General features: G+C 32.0%; 3 protein-coding genes across 4 annotated transcripts; 2 read left to right on the forward strand and 1 right to left on the reverse strand.

Annotated features, from left to right (window-relative positions):
* The first annotated feature begins 568 nt into the window (after nt 1-568).
* LOC124826234 (putative methyltransferase PMT5) lies at nt 569-5,259 on the forward strand. 2 transcript variants are annotated; one of them, XM_088111064.1, is made up of 10 exons: nt 569-974; nt 1,165-1,778; nt 1,956-2,079; nt 2,250-2,490; nt 2,657-2,882; nt 3,033-3,192; nt 3,287-3,591; nt 4,100-4,232; nt 4,384-4,588; nt 4,911-5,259. In XM_088111064.1, the coding sequence occupies exons 2-9, from the start codon at nt 1,267-1,269 to the stop codon at nt 4,531-4,533; spliced, it is 1,851 nt and encodes a 616-aa protein (XP_087967190.1). In that variant the 5' UTR covers nt 569-974; nt 1,165-1,266; the 3' UTR covers nt 4,534-4,588; nt 4,911-5,259. The 2 variants fall into 2 exon arrangements, with proteins under 2 accessions (XP_087967190.1, XP_087967189.1); XM_088111063.1 differs by having other exon boundaries at nt 569-856; nt 958-1,778.
* A 1,467-nt stretch (nt 5,260-6,726) lies between these two features.
* On the reverse strand, nt 6,727-8,534 carry LOC124826235 (Pentatricopeptide repeat (PPR) superfamily protein). Its single transcript, XM_047299017.2, has one exon. It carries the CDS (start codon nt 8,407-8,409, stop codon nt 6,883-6,885), a length of 1,527 nt encoding a protein of 508 aa, XP_047154973.1. The 5' UTR covers nt 8,410-8,534; the 3' UTR covers nt 6,727-6,882.
* A 6,403-nt stretch (nt 8,535-14,937) lies between these two features.
* On the forward strand, nt 14,938-18,389 carry LOC124826233 (14-3-3-like protein GF14 iota). Its single transcript, XM_047299015.2, has 7 exons — nt 14,938-15,135; nt 16,209-16,515; nt 16,885-16,972; nt 17,082-17,191; nt 17,280-17,428; nt 17,812-17,858; nt 18,142-18,389. The coding sequence occupies exons 1-7, from the start codon at nt 15,063-15,065 to the stop codon at nt 18,145-18,147; spliced, it is 780 nt and encodes a 259-aa protein (XP_047154971.1). The 5' UTR covers nt 14,938-15,062; the 3' UTR covers nt 18,148-18,389.
* Nucleotides 18,390-19,925: the final 1,536 nt, after the last annotated feature.

Below are 19,925 nucleotides of genomic sequence, written 5' to 3' on the forward strand. Positions count from 1 at the left end.
TAGCAAATCTTTCCTAACTCATTAATATACTACATTGTGACGTCACATTCTTGTTTAGTTTCGTGTTCTTATATAATTATTTTGTTTATATTATAAAAAAAATCAAATTAAAAAAAGATCGAATCATTTGATTGCATAAGTATATATGTTTACATATATGATTATATTTTATAATAGATACGTGATATTACAATTGTGACGTAAAATTAAAATAAAAGTTATAGATATTTATCAAAGACACTAACACTTATTTCTTAAGTTTCGCAAAAAGTTAAACAATACCGAAATAAAAAGTTTCATTAAAGAAATATGTTTTTTTAATAAAAATGTATGAAACGATGCATATATATATTAATTCATGTAGAAATCTTAAATCACAAATAAACATTAAGAAGGAGCTAATAATACTTTTGGATGGTTATCAAATTATATACGTCACGTTTACATAATATATATATATATATATATATATATATATATATATATATATATATATATATATATATATATATATATATATATATATATATATATATATTCCTGAAGTTGAAGGTGCGTAGTGGGAAGAAACAACGATTAAAGAGCAATTATTCCTTATTCTCTTTCGTTTTCCCAAAACATTGATGAATGCTTATTTCATATTTTAATGTGATGATCTGTTTTATAATGATTGTTGCCATTTATATAAATGCTAAAACGACCAACATGACCTCACAACAAAGTTCAACTTAATTCCCTCAAATTGCTTTATGAATCTCACTCTCTAACTAACTCAATTCTCTGGGACCAACCAAACCCTAAATGTCCATTTCCTTTGTTATATGCCACTTAATTTATCAGTTTTGATCTGATCGGTGTTAGTTCTCAACTTTTTTTTTTCTTTTTTGAATTGTTCTCAGAGTGGTTGCTGGGGCCCATTGATTGATGGTGTGAATCTCGTTTGAATTTGTGTTGCAGCTGATGTGATTGGTTGTGTAAGTATTGGGTTTGATTCAGAATTGGGAATTTGGATTGAGAAATTTGAGCACCTCCTTTTGCACCATAATTGGGGTTTTGATGAATCCATTGGCATTCCTGCGTTATTGGGGAAGGAGTGTGAGCTATTGTTTCAATGCGTTAAGGGATGGTGAGGGTTTCATAGAATCCTGTGTTATGTTATGATAGGTTGTGGTTTTTTTCTTCGCTTGCTGCTCTTGGAATTCTGGGTTGGTGGCATTTCGTGTGGATTTTGAATCTGTTTGTCAAAGGAAGCTAAAGGATTTGGACATGAGAAGCTCGTGGTTCAATAAGTTATCCATCATTATTGGCCATAGATCCCCGGTGAACTGGTTACTCCTGTGCCTAATCAGCCTGCTTCTGCTGATTTTTGTTCTAGGTTCATCTTCTTCTAATATTGTTGATTTGGCACCTCATGTTCCGGTGTCTCTCATATACACAAATTATAGGAAGGTTAAGGAGCAAGCGGCGGTTGATTATTTAGAGTTAAGGTCTGTGGCAAGGGGTATCTCTAGACAAAGAGAATTTGACCTCTGTGGCAAGGAAAGAGAGAATTTTGTGCCTTGTTACAATGTTTCAGCCAACTTGGTAGCAGGTTTTAAAGAAGGAGAAGAGTTTGATAGGCATTGTGAACTGTTAGTTGAAGCAGAAAGGTGTTTGGTTCGTCCTCCTACGGAATATAAAATTCCCTTCCAGTGGCCAACTAGCAGGGATGTTATATGGAGTGGAAATGTGAAGATAACCAGAAACCAATTTCTTTCATCTGGAAGTATGACCAAAAGGTACTTCTTTCTCCATGCCAATTACTGGAGTGAAATGGAACCTCTTCGGGCTAAAACATTGTTTAGGCTATAGCAATGGACTGCTTAAAGAAAAGCAATGCAACTTTTGCAAGTATTTTGTTAATATATTATTATTAAGGTTTTTCTATTTCTATAATTTTGCAATAAATTATGTAGGTTAATGCTTCTAGAAGAGAACCAAATTGCTTTCCGCTCCGAGGATGACGGTGTGAAAGATCACTCTCGCCAAATTGCAGAGATGATTGGCTTGGGAAGTGATAATGAGTTTCCTCAAGCTGGTGTAAGTCTTCCATTTATCATCACTTACAAGCTCCTTCTCCTTTGGGGATCACTGGTTGTGGGGGAAAATGGTTTAGTGTGTAGTAAAGCCTATTTGATTGTCATTACGAATTTTTATGATTTTTGTTGCATCATAAATATGGCTGCTCTATACTGATCACTTTATTGCAGGTTCGCACTATACTAGACATTAATTGTGGATTTGGTAGCTTTGCAGCTCATTTGGCATCACTGAATATAATGACAGTTTGCGTTGCTGCATATGAGGCAACAGGTAGCCAGGTTCAGCTGCTTCTTGAGAGGGGCCTTCCTGCTGTGATTGGCAACTTCGTTGCAAGAGAACTTCCATTTCCTTCATTGTCATATGGCATAGTTCACTGTGCTCAATGTGGCATCATTTGGGATGGAAAAGGTAACTCCATTATGTTATTGCTAATGTGAATTAGTGAGTTGTCTTTGCTTCACAAGTATTAGACTTCTCTGTGGAATTTTATTTTAAAATAAAGTTACTGTCCCTTTCTTTCCTAGTTGCCTGCTAGCCCTCAACCATAGCTAATAACATTGGCATGTTTCAACAGTTGGAATTTTCCTCGTAGAAGTTGACCGTGTTCTTAAACCTGGAGGATACTTTGTGTTAACCTCGACCCTAAGCAGGTCAGATGGAAGTTCATCAAAAATGAAAAGTAGGAATATGTTGAATCCAATGAAAGAACTGGCCCAGCAACTCTGTTGGACTCTTCTATCTCAGCATGATGAGCTATTCATCTGGCAGAAAACTTCTGACGTTAATTGCTATGCATCTAGGTAAAGATAGTTGAGAATATTGTTTGCAGAATGTTTATTTAAGATTACTTATATCAACTAAATTTATCTCTGCTAAAGGCTTGCTCCATGGGTTTCTTGAAGTGGTCTGCTACCATAATTCTTTTAGTGACATGTTCCCTTACATTGTAGAAAGAAGCATGCTATACCATTATGCAAAGAATATGATGATGTTCAGTCATATTATCGGCCTCTTCAACCATGCATACGTGGGACCTCTAGCAAGCGCTGGATTGCAATACAGAACAGATCCGCTGGATCTGATTTGAGTGCAGAGGACCTTAAAATTAATGGAAAGTATTGTTTGTAAATACTTTCAGATGATTTGCTTGCAACCCTTCTGTACCACTCCTTTGCCTTTTCATTGACATGTCTCTACTGTAGCAGGAGTTCAATCTGAAGATTATTTTGAAGACTTAGAATTCTGGAGATCAACTCTCAAGAACTATTGGTCTTTGCTTACACCACTAATTTTCTCTGATCATCCGAAGAGGCCGGGAGATGAAGATCCATTACCTCCATTTAACATGATTCGTAATGTAATGGATATGAGTACTAAATATGGGGGGTTGAACACTGCCCTTCTGGAAGAGAAAAAATCAGTTTGGGTCATGAATGTTGTTCCGGCTACAGTTTCTAATTCACTTCCTCTTATACTGGATAAAGGTTTTGTTGGTGTTGTGCATGACTGGTAAGTTGCTTTTTGTTCTTGGTCTAGGCAAGTTGTGAAGAGGAAGGTTGTCAAACTCAGTAGTCAACACAAACTAGTAGGGGTTTCTAGACTAAAATCAAACTCGACTGAAATATAATCAATAATATTAAAAAATAGACTATTAACGAAATCAAACATGACATAATACTCTAAATGCAACAACAATTTAACATTTTACCTCTGTAATAAAGCAAACAAGCAAGCACTATAAAGTGTGATGGTACATTTGTACTAAATAAGATCAAACTGCAACAAATCATATTTAAATTATAAAACGTAAGTTCTAAAGTGTAAACATTTAAATAAAAGTTAATTTCTTCAGATCATCTAAATTCTTGTAAAACACTCTTACTGGTGGGGGGATAAAAATTGTTCTTGATTTCGGTACTTAACTTTCTTGTAAGAGTTTGAGTTAACTTGAGTTTGACAATAAGTGGTCTTATGAAATAAATGGTTTCGTATATGTGATCTGGTGATTGATCTTTAGGTGTGAACCCTTCCCAACGTACCCCCGGACGTATGATATGCTTCACGCAAGTGGACTTCTTTCTCATCTCACTTCTGAGAGATGCAGCATGGTGAACCTATTCTTGGAGATGGACAGAATACTGCGTCCAGAGGTATCACTGTCTCCCTTATGTTTTTTGTCATGACTATTTTTGTGCCAGAAAATGTGATAACTTGATTTACTAGGACCCCATAGGCACAGTGTTTTACTAGGAACACAATCTTGAATTCTTTATTGACATGACATATTACATGGCTTGGTAGGGATGGGTCATTCTTTCTGATAACATGCAAATTATTGAGATGGCTCGCACACTCGCTGCACAAGTACGTTGGGAAGCAAGGGTAATTAACCTTGAGAACGGAAGTGACCAGCGGCTTCTTGTTTGCCAGAAACCATTCCTGAAAAAATGAATGGATTTGCCAAATTATGTCTCACCCTGGTGGATGAACTCGATGTTTTGCTCTGGTAATTCTTCTTAACTTCTATTGCACTTAGTCATCAGTTAATTCTACATAAAATTGAAAATCATTGGATGCTGTGAAACTCTAGTGTTGATCGTGTAGGACATGGAATCTACATAGGTCTTAATATGGATTTTTTTTTTATACTAGTACTAGTGGAATGTATCTGTCAAACTTCATTTTGTTGCTTCATTAATTGTAATTGTGTGGATAGTTGGAATCTAAACATCCATGATAAATTGTACTCTGCAAGAAGCACAAGTACTTCTGGAACTGTCACTTGTCTGCACACTAAAATGCAATTCTGTTTGCTATTTCAATTTCAGGGAGTGAATTGTTCTGTAGTGCATGTTGTATATACTGCTTGGAGCCCTGACGTTTTTCTAAATTTTTGTGCAATTGGGTCGGGGAATTGTGGAAGAACTAGATTGTCAAGGTTCACGTTGAAGTTAACTCTCCAATTCATTGTTTTTGTCAAATGTGTTTGCATTAATTCATTCATTTATATCTTGTTAGCATTTTTTTACTTCATGATTTTTTTTATCATTGGACGTGAATGCCTTCTTCTTAAACAATCGCAATAATTTTTGTAAGAATAAGAATGGCCAGGAAGTTTAAAATTAATTTGAGGTTGTAGCATATGCAGAGCATTTTTTTTCTTCTTTTGACGGGATACGCAAGAGCAATTCTTAAGTATTTATCGTAAAGTACATAAATTATTAAAGTTGTGTTCTACATGTATAAACATATTTCAGTTTTTTTCTGTCCATTACATCCCGTGTTCTCTTTCTTTATGTTAGTTGGACAATTGCATAAGTAACATTTTTCAATCATTATTTGACATTTGTGGAAACTATAAACACGAATCACTTTTATTTCTTGTTTTTTGCATTCATAATTTGTTAATTCTATAAATTCGTACTCAGTTTCTACCTCTACAGAAATCATTTACTTTCATATTTAGTGCTAACAAATGACCTAAGAAAATTTAAAATAAATAACTTTTTTCACGTAAATTAAGAACTCAATACAAATCCAAATTTGACCTATTAAACCAACTTTTGTTTATCTCTTATGAAGAAATCACCTTTTTTTCTTTTATCAGTAAAAAGTTTCCGTCCATTGAATCTTGATAGCCCAGCAAAATTAACACATACCTCTCTAGAACATATAAAACAGATTACCAAAGTATTTTGTGGATTGTTACCCATAAAACCTATACGAGAGTTAAATTCGTACTCATTCTTACAAAATATAAACATCAATTATCAACTAAATCAATTTTTGTGCCTTTAAAAAATTACCTGCTGCTTCATATGTTAAGAATATAAATTTAAATTTTACATTTTAAAACATTTATTATTTTAAAATTTTGAATTAGAAATTATGTCAATCTCTTTTATAGAATTCAAATTTGATTGTTGAATCTTTTCTATAATTTTACAAAGAAAAAGTAGACAAGAAAATATTGATGTATTAAATTGAAAACATGGTTTCTTACAACCACTCAAAACATAATGCGCATATGGAATGCTTGACTAGATGTCCATGCTTTCAAAAGTTTTTAGGATTTGTCCAATCCAAACTAAATAACTTTGAAATGATTAACCAACTGCAACTTGAGAGGGTGGATTGCTAAAGTCTTCCACTCCCTTCCTTATTCTGGTCCTCAACATAACTCAAAGCAGAAGATGATATTCTATGATTAGTTCACCGAAAGAGCAAGATATAATTGAGTGGAAAATAGGTCAACCCCAAGCGAAGTAGGGTGAATAAAAGAACCTGTTATTAATCATTTTAAAAAGAAAATTATAAAACCAGCAAAGTCTATGTTGTCCATTTCTTAGAATTAGTGAAGCATGACTGACATAATCATAAAACAATAGACCTGCATTATTGCAGTGATCTTTTGAGTTTGGATTATCTTGGAAACATGAATGAACCAGATTCCTTTCTACCCTTATTCTCTTTAAAAAAACAAATAAATAAAATCATATTTAACAGCAAATAATCCTGAGTAACAAGTAAATGGCACATGCTCATCCTAAACCATTATTTCTAAATTATGTACTCATATAAACCTACAGATAATGGGATGCAGTAGAGGGGTAGTTATTAAATTAAACTGGAAAACCAATGATATACAATATTTAACAGCATGTATACCTGAATCATGTGCTCCTTGCAAGACAGATTTCACCACTATTGCAATCTTAAAAATGTCGTCATTTCATCAATCTCCTTCTTCATTTCCAATAAACTTTGGTCTTTTTACATAAATTTACATAGTCTATACATTTACACAGCCTGATTATCAGTATCTGATATCACTCCTTGAGTATCTGGGGCAATTGGACTTCTGTTTCTTCTCCTGTCTCTGGTAGCCATCTTCTGCCCATAGCTCTCAAGTATGTCTGCCAAATCAAACAGTCCCACCTCTCTCAACTTCTTCCCCACATCCTCAAACATACACACACCTTCCTCGTTCGAAAAGTAGTACAAAAACTTGTTATAATCAAACCTTGGCACTTCCATTCCTCTGTTAATCACCCTCTCCACATACTTAGTAGCTTCCTTCGACTTCCCTGCCTTCACCATACCCCCAACAAAAATAGTGTCAAAATTAACAAGAGGGTCGGACCCCTTCCTCCCCCTCCTCCCCAAATGCCCTTGCAGCAGCATTATGTATGTGTGCATAGTCGGCTCACAACCTCTTCTTACCATTTCCCTAAACACCTGCGTCGCCTCACTCGCCCTTCTGAGCCTCAAAAGCCCCTTTATCAACCCATGATACACGCTCAAATCCGGCGCCTCAATCCCCTCAACAACTTGATATGCCTCTCTAACCCTACGCCTAGTCATAAGTCCATACACAATATGCCCCAGAATCGTGTTATCAACTCGAAAACCCCTCTCGCGCATTTCCTCAAACACCTCATGCGCCTGTGCCATCATCCCCTTCTTACACAACCACCTAATCACTAGCCCATAAGTTGAAACCCCAAGTTCATCCATCCTTTTGAACCTCATTGTATCAAAGAGCCTCAAAGCCTCACCATACTGATTCACCTTAAAAAAGGTCTCCATCATTTTCTCAACAGCATCCACATCAGGCTCAAACCCCTCATCCTCCATCAAGTTCCAAACTTTGGAAGCCTCAACCAAATCACCCTTATCACAGTACCCTCCAACCAACCACTTGTAAGTCACCCCATCAGGCCTAACCAACTCCCTCAACTTGAAAACAACAAACTTTGCCTCCTCAACAAGCTTGCACTTACTCATTGCCTCAACCACCTTGTTCAAAGTCCCCAAGTTGTACTCACACCCATTGGAATTCATCAAGTGGAAAAACTCCACACACTTCTTCAGCTCCCTTGCACCCCCCAGAGTCTTCAACGCCATCACGAAGGTCCTGTCGCTGACGAAACCACGACGTGCCATGTCGTTGAGAAGTTCCCAGAAAAGGTCGATGTTGCGAGACTTGCCTACCACGTCGAGCATCTTGTTGAAGGAGACGGTGGTGTGCTTGAAGGAAGGCTGGGACGCTGTGTAGAGGAAGAACCGGTAAACGGGACGCCATGAATAGGGAAATTTGTTGCATACTTGAAGGAAGAACTCGTGGGTGAGTTGGAACTCGCACGATGTCAGTTTGGAGGTGAGTCGTGACTCGGGCGAGTTCTGCTGCTGGTAGAGGACGGTGCAGACTCGGAGTAGGTGGTCCGGGTTTACCGGAGAAATGGTGTGGTGGTGATGGCGGCGGAGGGGTTGGAGGGAGCGGGGGTTTGAGAATATTAGCTTGGCGGTTCGCCGGAGAAGAAGCATTTGCTCTGTGCTGTGTGGGGTTTAAGCAAATGCTGAGGTTAACGTTAGAAATAAGAATTCATAATGTGTAAATATATTTCGCTTCAATTATAACTAAGAGATTTAGATGTCAAAATGTGTCACTTAGCTGGTACAAGTTGGTTTTTTTTTTTAAGTTAATCTAACTTGATTCATTATTTTTTTAGTTTTAAAAAATTTTAGTTTGAGCCTATCTATCAAGAGTTATTGGATTATAGGGATGACTAGTTATTTAAAAAAATTACAATTTTTTTTAATCTAATATTTTTTAATATTTAACTAAAATTCAAAAAATTTAAATCTATTTTAAAAATTAATTTTTTCTCATTTTAGATAATAAATAAATTATTCATCCTTGTACTATATTACCATACTATTTTAGGAAAAGAAAATAATTAATAAAAAATAAATAAAGAGTGGACAAAGTGGATTGGAGATAGACCTCTTTTCAAAATAAATAAAAAAAAGAATTTTGTTGATGGAGACTATTAAGTTAAGAGTGATGTGAGTTGAGTTTATTTTTGACCTATACTAAAATTTGTAAATATTTTTTAACTTAACTCAATTCAAATTCATGATGAACTGGATTGGTTCACGGATTTTAATCTATTTTGACAACTCTAACTTTTGGTGATACAATAAGAAAGTCACTAATGTTGCTTTGTTTAGTTTTAAGAGATTTTATAAATCTATTTCTTATTTTATCACCTTCTTTGTAACAACCCATTTTTTTAACAAATATCAATTAATTATACTTAATATCATAAGGTTATCAATAACATTAATAATTAAAAGTGAACTCATTCACATTATAGTTCATAGCTAGATAAGATTATCTTTCAAAATAAAGTCATAAGTTCTTCAAAATATAACTATGGACTGATGGACTTAGTACATTTGTTCAAAAGGATAAACCCATGATATAAAATACACTTATACTAATTTCTGAGTTAATTACTAGTAGAGCCAAGATAGTCCCACATAACTAGCCCCCTTTAATACAATTGGAATCATCCTATAATTAGCTAGCACATTATAGTAACTAGGTGTCACCCAATGATGAAACCCTTAGACATACTTTTTGCCAAAATTTTGTGGTAATGCCTAGTGGTGATTACTTGCCGCCTAGAGACCATGTAGCAGAAATTGAGTTTTAATGCAAATTTAAAGTATTTTCATCTAACTTTGGCTAAGTCTCATTCTCATCTAACATTCAATCACAAGCTCAACCACATTTCTCATCAATCAAAATAAATCTAAATACTAGCCATAGTTTAATTAGTACACATCCTTCGTATATTGATAAGGTTATAAGCAAAATCATGTGACTACATCAAACACAAGAAGTCACTTAGTCATACAATTCACATAATCACACTCATTCCTCAAATTTTCTATCATACCAACTTTTTTATCTAAACCCATAATTTCAAACACCCTATTTAATTTCACAACACATAACAATTGTTTTTTCCTCCCAAAATGTCTTAACTTTCTCCATATAAAAAAAAGTAATCACAAATTTAAACATTGTTCATTAGATTTTCACTTCTCATTAGAAAAATCTCCTAGCTACATTCAATCAAAATTAATCAATACCAATATTATATACTTCAACATTAAAACATTCAATTTAATAGGAAATCAACTTTTCTTACCTTACAAACTTTGCCTAGCACTTGCTCTTTTTTCTCTTAAAAGCTTCAAAAAGAGAAATCACTCTATTTACACAATAAAAAGCCCTAAACGATTATCAAGACACAACTTGATGGTCTCCAAAAAAAGAAGTTTCATAAAGAACGAAGAGAAACAACATATAACCCCAAAAAATGGCATGCATGCAAAAGAAAACAAATTGTTCACTAAAAAAGAGTAGGAATTCGAACTCACCCTTAAGAGAAATTGATCATGGGCTTTTAATAAATATCTTCAAGTAGATTACTCCCATGGTGTGTTGGATCTTCAAAAAGATAAGAGATGAATAAGAAATTTTTGAAAGAAAGAATGAGAGTTTTAAGAGGAAACTATGTTTAGAGGAAATGGATTTTTCTTTTTATGAGAAAGGGAATTCGGGTTCTCACATTCACCCTCATTAGAAAAAAGTTTTATCTTGAAAATGATCTTACTAGAGAACAAATAAGAGTATGATTTTTTCAAATCTTCCTTATCTATAACTTTCTCCATATTAAAGAAAATACCCACGATTGTAAACACTATTAATTAGATTTTCACTTCTCATAAAAAAAATTCTAAAACTTCAACAACGTTCAATCAAAATTAATCATACCAATATTATATATTTATACAGTAGTACAATGTTTAATTTAAAAGGAAATTAGATTCTTTTACCTTACAAACTTTGCCTATCACTTATTATTTTTTAAACAACTTCATACACAAATATCACTCTATCTACAGAACAAAAAAATCCAAACAACTATCAAGACACAACTTTAGGATCTACGATAAAGAAAATTTTGTAAAAAACAATGAGAGACAGCATACAATCCCAAAAAGGATATGTATGCAAAAAATAAAAAAGTCAAAATAAAATAGTAGAAATTTGAACTCGTCCTAAAAGAAATTGATTAAGGTCTTTGATAGAATTCTAATGTTAGATCTTCCAAAATATGAGATGAATAAAAAAAATGAAAAGATGATAAGAGTTTTGAAAAAAACTAGGTTAAGAGAAAAAGGGTAAAAGGAAATTGAGATTTTCACATTCTTCTTGTTTACAGTTTTATTTCTGACTTACATAAAACTTGTACATTTTATAGAAAAAAGAAATTCAAAATTAATTTTTCTTCTAGTTTAGCTTCATATTAAATGGCTTTGGGTTCTCTTCTTGTTAGGTTGTATACGAAACATAGAGGGGAAAGAAATGGATGTTCTTTACATTTTGTGAGAGTCCAAATTTTAAAAGCTATTTTTATTAATCAAATGATCAAAATAATAAAATTACAAACAAATAAGAAAAGAATAAATACCTCGTAAAATTGAGAGAAATACCTTTACTTATCGACGTGAACATTTCATGGAAGAAATGAAAGTGGTGTTCATCTAATACAAGATTAAGCAAATAAATAAATAAAAAAGAAAAAAAAGTCAGAAAATTGAAAATTTTACTTTTACATAAGTCAGTAACAAATATAAATAAGGAAAATTAAAAAAATATTGAACAAATTATGTTTGTTATTTTATCTTTATCTTCTAGATTTAAGACAAATATAAAGTGTTTAAATTTTGAAGACTAATTTAAAGAATCTCAAGCTTCCAGCGAAAAAAAAAACATCTTGAAGAACTAATGCATAAAAGAAACTATTGAGGATGAAAAGCCACCACATTCAAGGACTAACATTTTTAAGAAAAAAATTATGTGCTCATGAAATTAGAGCTGTAAAAACGGGTTACCCGGTCCGACCCGGTCCGGTCCACCACGGGTTGGTCACTTAGTGAGCCAACCCAACCCAGCTCATTTATTAGCGAGCCAGAAAAATTCAAACTTGACTCGACCCACCACGGGTTGGTGGATAAACGGTTTGACTCACTGAATCACTTAATTACAATTTTTTTTTTAAATAAAAAAATTTACAAACTTTCTATATCTAAACAAATTTCACTCTCAATGGGTGTTTAATTAATTATGAAAATAAGAAATTTAAATAATTTTATCAAGCAAAAAAATATATTTTTATAAAATTAAAATTAAATTTTAATAAAATAAAATTAGGTAGGTGGGTTGGTGGGCCAACCTGGCCCACCACGGGTTCAACCCGCATGAGCCAGATTGAAATGAGCCGGGTTGAAATCTGACCCGCATAAAAAAAATACAATTTTTTCAAACCCAATCCGACTCGAACCCGTGATAGTCTCTTGATGACATACACACTATCGTTTCACATGACAATCTTGTTATTCAATATGTTTCTAATTAAACTAATAAAAATCACTTGTCATTTTAGATTAATAATACCATTTTATATTAATTACAAAATCTCACAAAAAGACAATTAAACAAATATAAAAGTCATTTCACTCACTTAAAAAAAAGTTAATCACTCACTTAAAAAAAATTAATCAATAAAGACTCGTTTGGAAAATTTTAAAAATATTTAATACTTAATAAAACAATTTTCTTTTATAAAAATTTAACTAAAAATATCAAAATTTATGATATATTTAAAACTAAGATAAAAGTAAATTAATTCTTTTGAAGTGGGTCAAACCATTTGTAATCCTGCATTCCATATCAAAATTAAGTTAATTTAATTATGTTAATATATAATTTAATTTAAATTCTCTATATATGAAAAAAGAGAAGAAGATCATACTTGTGTTGAGAAGGATATTAATTGCATGTTTATAAATGACTATCAAACTCAAAGTCTGGTTATTACAAATAAAAAAAAAAACAATGATTATTAAAGTTTAGGTTCTCCCAAAAAAAAAAAAAAAGATAATTTAAGATCACCTTAGTGAATACAAAATTGATAAAAAATAATTTACTAGTAGTTTATAGAGTTTTTTTTTTCATGTCTTTTCATGGTAAAACATACACTTTTATGCAACTTTTGTGAGTTTCAAATTTTAAAGTATATAGGAGAGGAAAATTGTCGTGGATATGATATTGTTGATAATAGCCATTTTCTCCAACAAAATGAAACTTATGTTGAGCACTAATTATGTATTTAATTTAAATTTAAATGTGTGTGATCAACTTACTTAGTTTGAAAAATAGATGATTATTCTAATAAGTTAGAATGCAAATAAAATGCAACCTTTTGTTAAGTAGGCATATGCAAACAAAAAGGAGAATTTGAAGAAATATATATAAATTTAAGATACCAAAGTTTGTTATGTAGGTACCTACAAACAAAAAAGAGGATATAAAGAAAAAACATATAAATTTGAGATAGTATAAAGAATTTCAAATTCTTATATTTTTTAGTAGAATTTGAAATTGATTAATATTAGGTCAAAAAATTACTTCTACCAATTCTTAAAATTTAATTTTATTTCAAAAATGATACAATTAGAAAATATTTTAAAAATATGAAATACAAAATCAATCAAAAAAAATATTACATAATACAAAAAAAATTATTTTCAATTTTAAAAAATAAAAAAGTATAAAACAAAAATAAAAAACAACTCATCTTAAAATAATAAAAATATTTTAATATTAGAATATAATGTTAGTTTGACTTAAAAAAAGTAGAGAAAAACGTGTGTTAATCTTTAAGTAGCAATTTACAATTATTATGATCTACAAAGCATGCTTAAAAAGAATGTTCCACGGTTACACGTAAAAGAAATGAAAGCCCCTTCCTCTTTTTCTTAATTTTATGTATGCTAACATTAAAAATATTTAATATCTAACTTAAACCGTGTGACTTTTAATTTTAAAGTAAATTTAATTAATTAACATTGTAAAAATATAATATCGATGTTTTTCTTTTTCGTATATTTAATTCTTCCTATAAAAACAACTTCTTAAAAAAGTAACTAAAATGAAACGAGGAAGCCTATGTTAAAGTCGCTTAAAATCATGTTAGACAGCATAAAAACAAATGAAAAATAATTTAATAGTTATATATTATATATAAATATAATAACTTGGACATTGTCAATAAATCATAAAACAATACATGACTTTTTGGCTTTATTTCCTTGAATGGATTTGGAGGAGAGTAATTGAATAAATTTGTGAAAATTTGAAGGTAAATTTTTTGTTGTTTATTTGAGTGGATTTGGGAGTATGTAAGAGTGTATTTGAAAGTAAAGTTTGTGAGATTAGTGTAAGATTTGATTAATGTGACAGATTAAAAAAATTTATTTCCAAATTCACTCTCACTTACTTCCAAATTTACTCAAATAAATAACAATAAATTTTACCTTCAAATCTTCTCAAATTCATTCACAAATTCATTTAAGTGAATAAAGCCTTGATAAATTATTAGTATATTTATTTAGTTACAAAAATATTAATCACAGTCTCATAAGATTTATATTTAAATCATTACATCTCACTATTTCATTTAATGATTTTTTTTTCTTGATTTAGAAGTGAAATAATAAAAGTTACAATTCATACTAAAGAAAGACTGTTAGAAAAAAAGAGCGTAAGAGAGAAAAACTAATTACATTTATCAAATAAACAAATTTATCGCATGATTAATTTTATGCACGTGTCATTATCAAAATTTAGCAATTTAATTAATTTGTGCATGAATGAAAAATGGAAAAATAAAAATTGTGATTCTATTTTATTACAACAAAGAAATTTATTACATTTATATTAAATTGATCGAAAGAAAATGAAAAATTAGAAGTGAAAAGTGAAAGTAGATAAAAGCAAAAATCACAGAGAAGCACATTCTCTGAGTCGATCACGATTTGCGCGCTTCCTCTTTCAAACAAGGAGATCCAACGGTTGAGATTTCGGTCTCCCTTTGACCCCCACAACATGCTCCATTCAAAACCACTATATAACCACTCCATCTTCTTCTTTTTTCTTCCTTGCATCACCCCCACATTTCCTTCTTCTTCTTCTCCTTATTCTTCATCTTCATCAACTTCTACGCCCTTTTTCTGTGTTTGTCCTTCTCCTAGTTTTCTGATCTCTCTCTCCCACCATGGCTGCCGAGAAAGAGAGAGACACACAGGTTTACTTGGCCAAACTTGCTGAGCAGGCCGAGAGATACGAAGGTATGTGCGCCCTTTCCTTTTAATCTGAGATTTTGTTTTTCCTTATTATTTTGACTTTGATTTGGATTCGCTGTTCTTTTTTGTGGTTTCATGATGGGGTTTGTGATTTGATGCTGCCATTGGGGTGGATCTGTTTTTTGGGAGCGGTTTCGTTGTTCTGTTGGGTGGTAATGTGGATGGAGAGTCGAAATATTTGATTTTGAGATGTGGGTTTTCGGTTATTTTATGGACTAGCTTTTGGGTTAGATCGTTTTCCCTGTGAAACCCCACCTTCTTTTGTGGATTTGAGGCTGGCATTGGTTCTTGGTTTTTGTTTTCAGAAATTGTCTTTGGTTTTCAACATGCAACTGAATAAGGTTACTCAGATAGTTGGTGGAGGGTGGTCTAAGGCATACAAAAGTGTGTAGAATTGAATGAGAGGTTGAATGAGATGAATGCATAAGAAAAACTAGAGCTAACTTTTCCCAAATTTGTTTTTGTTTTTTAAAGCACCTATTTTGAAAATAATTTGCATAAAGTAATAACATTTTGGATGAATCACTGATTGGTGTGTGAAATTATTTTGGAAAATAGATTTTAAAATCAAAAGGTGGGAAGGGAATCAAATGGGCCCTAATTTTCAAAACTGTAATGGGTTACCAAATGTTGTGATGGGGCCAATAAGGTAAGACCTTTCAACTCAGAATAGAATGCTGTCCTTTTCTATTTGTACTTGAATCTGTCCACCTATACTGGATAAACTCTATTTGCATGGCTACCCTTTTGATGAAAAGAGGCGAATACGGATCAATTTGTTTCTTTTACCTTTAGAGTGTCATCTTCTTGCCTGATTAGGTGAAGATTAATCTGTTTCTAATTTTATTTAATTAATTGTCTTATTTTGGACCCGGATAGACAAAGTCTGATTTATGCTCAGAACCTACAATATGTGAGCGTAATTGTTGTTGCATAGAGCATAGTGCATGCCAGTGATCTGTGTACTTTGAATTTTCTAAATACACAGAGGTAGTATTTTGATCACTGTTGTAGTTTCTGTGATAATATCCTTCTGAAACTTAATACTTATTATGCAGAAATGGTTGAGTGTATGAAGAAAGTTGCAAAACTTGATCTTGATCTAACTGTGGAAGAAAGGAACCTCCTCTCAGTGGGATACAAAAATGTCATTGGTGCACGGAGGGCCTCCTGGCGCATCATGTCCTCAATTGAGCAGAAGGAAGAGGCTAAGGGTAATGAGCACAATGTCAAACTGATCAAGGGCTACCGCCAAAAAGTTGAGGAGGAGCTCTCCAAAATTTGTGGTGACATTCTGACTATTATAGACAAGCACCTGGTTCCTTCTTCTGGATCAGCAGAAGCTAGTGTTTTCTACTATAAGATGTGAGTTATGCTGCTACACTTCCTTTGTTACGCACTTGATTAATTTAATTCCTTTCCCAGTTAAAAAAATTATCTTTATCTCCGTATTCTTTTTTGTATTTTCTTCCCTTGAGTATTTATAATTGTCTTTTCTTATTAAAGTCTAAAAGAGGATACCAAGACTAGTCTGGGAGGTGTGGAATCTGTATGAATATTTTGATGACCTATTTTTTGTTCCTGATGCAATGCAATGATTGGTAGAGAACCCTTACCTTCAGTCAATGTTGGATATGTAGGGACTCTAATGCTATGAATGAGTCATTGTATTTATTTGTTTACCTAATGTTTTTCTTTGATATTCCTGATTTCCTTATTCTGTCTTTGGTTCAGGAAAGGTGATTATTTCCGGTACCTTGCTGAGTTCAAGACTGACCAAGAAAGAAAAGATGCAGCTGAGCAGTCACTTAAAGGATATGAGGTCATTTTTTATGTCATGTATTTCAGCACTGAACTACTTCATAAATTAATTATTGTTTATATTATACATTATACTTTCATTTGATTTTCAAAAATGTTTTAATTATTAGGCTGCTTCAGCCACTGCAAACACTGATCTTCCATCAACACATCCAATTCGTCTTGGACTTGCCCTCAATTTCTCAGTCTTTTACTATGAGATAATGAACTCTCCTGAAAGGTATGTTATTGGTTCTCTTATCTGCATGGATCCATTGAATTGCATTTGTTGCTAGCTCTTGTCTGAATGTCATTACTACAACTTACAGGGCCTGCCATTTGGCCAAACAAGCTTTTGATGAGGCAATTGCGGAATTGGACACCCTGAGTGAAGAGTCATACAAGGACAGCACCTTGATCATGCAGCTGTTGAGAGACAACCTGACACTCTGGACCTCTGATTTGCCAGAGGATGGAGGTATGGAAATGATTAAAACTTGATATAAGATGCATTTGACTTTTGCCTAGGGAAAGCAATAAATATTGTACCGTATGTTGCTCAATAATGATGTCTGAGACAAAAGTGGTTGATGTACACTTGTACAATATCATTGCAACAGTATCTTCCACTCACTCTGTTCCCCTCTCAAATTTTGTGAAAAAAAAAAGTAAATTAGGATGAATAGAAAGAAAAATAAAACTGCATGCCCTTGGAGAGATCATCATGAAGGTCATAAGTCATTGTTTCAAGAGTGGTGTCTTCAACTGAGTCACTCCTAGTTAACAGCATGATCATGTTTCCTTTTATTTGTTTGATACTAACATACTTGGAACTACTAAAAAGCTAATGCTATTATGCAGGTGAGGACAACATAAAAGCTGAAGAAGTCAAACCTACCGAGCCTGAGGTGTGTGCATAATAAGTTGTTACTTTACATGATTTTATTGTCGAATGTGTAGTTAATTCTTGACAATTCATAATGTAGAAAACGAGCAATTCCTTATATATGAGAGCAACTAAGGGTCTGTTTAGTTTGAGACATTTTTCTCAGGCTTTTTCAAATAATTATAAAATAAAATCTCAGGTGGCTGTTTCAAAGATTTGTGCTAGAATAATTTTTCTGAAATCAAACATGTCTGTATATACTTTAGTCACTGTTTAGGTTCCTTGACATTCTTCTACTTGTGCAGCATTGACCATGATTCGATAGTCAGATGTCTAAGGTGTCAACAAGGGCGTTTTTCAGCTTTTCTTGCAATGGATTTGGACCAGACAACAGGGCCATTTTCTCCATTACCAAAGCCAGAAGATCTGTGCCTTTCATTTATTTACTTCAAACCTTTTCTTTTTGATGTCTTATCTGTTTTAAGTAAAGTGATCAGTTGAAGCAAATGAACAATTTAAATTTACCCTTATAAGCATCTCAATCCTTCCTTCATTTTGTTTGCATTTACTTTTCTTAAGATGATTATGTTTCCTATAGGCTCCTAGTCAGTAATCATCTATACAAAAAACAAAACGCAATGGTTTAGGATGAATAGTCTGTCATAAAAACTAATTGTGGATTAAAAAGGCAATCTATTACTAACATTAATATAAAAGATGCTAGCAGCACTTGCTCTTGAATATAGAAAACAATTCATTTTCAGTTCAATAATTTTCTTTCTTGATCTTAGTGGGTTCAGTAAATTTATATCAATATAAGAGACTTTTTAAAATGAAGATCATTCATGGTTGGTTTGTGTCAAATTTGAAGAAAAGGTTTATGTAAATTGCTTATATAAACTCAGATTAAATCATAATACAACATGTAAAATAATCAATAATAGATTTTCTTTATTTATTTAATTGGTTTGATAAAATTAATTGGATTGTTTAATCAGAAACCAATTATTGGTTTTATATGTATTATAAGACATTTCTATTTGAAAAATATTGGTATATTCATTTCAAAAGTTTAAATTAGATATTTGTTATAACAAAATCACACTTCTTAATAATATAAATTTTGTATATTCTTTGAATTCACTTTTTATTATTTTCAAATAATATAAATTGTGTATATTCTTTGAATTCATTTTTTATTATTTTAAAAAAATTTAGAGATTACAAATTTAGTAAGATTAAAATAAAAATTACTAATTATTTTAAAATATATCACTATATTTATATTGTCATTATTGAGTCTAGAAATATATATTAGACGTACATGAGTTTAGCAACACACTAAAATATAAAAAATAATATTATATTCATTAGCGAATTTAGCAATACACTAGACAAATATAGAAAAACAAAATTATATTGATTAGACAAATTTAGCAACACACTAGACAAATATAGAAAAAAAATATTATAAGTCTAAAACTATTCATATTAAACGAGTTTATACATACATTAATTAGATAAGTATAACAAAAATCATTACACGAGTCTAGTAATACATAATAAAAGAGTATGTTCATACATTAATTAGACGAGTATAACAAAATATATTAGATGAGGTATTCCATATATTTATCAGACAAGTCTAAACATACAACGATTAGATGAGTATAACAAAAAAATTATTAAACGAATTTATCGATGCACTAGTTAGATAAGTTTAAAAATATACATCATATAAGTTTGTTCATACAATCACTACACAAGTATAACAAAAAACATTACATATCGATTATATGAGTCTAGGAATATTCATTAGATGAGTTTTTCCATACATTTTTAAACAAGTCTAACAACAAGCACCAGACGAGTTTGTCCATACACTCATAAGACAAGTCTAGCAATATGCATTGCACAAATGTGTCTCTCCATGTATAAATTATACGAGCCTATTACTACACATTAAACGAGTTTGTCCATTCACTACTTAAACAAGTCTTACAATACATATTAAATGAGTATGCACATACATCGATTGGGCAACTATGTCCATACATTAATTAAATGACTCTAACAACAAACACTAGAC

The sequence above is a fragment of the Vigna umbellata genome, chromosome 3 (genome assembly GCF_029865625.1).
Source record: "Vigna umbellata cultivar VRB3 chromosome 3, Vumbellata_1.0, whole genome shotgun sequence".
Taxonomy (NCBI): Eukaryota; Viridiplantae; Streptophyta; class Magnoliopsida; order Fabales; family Fabaceae; genus Vigna; species Vigna umbellata.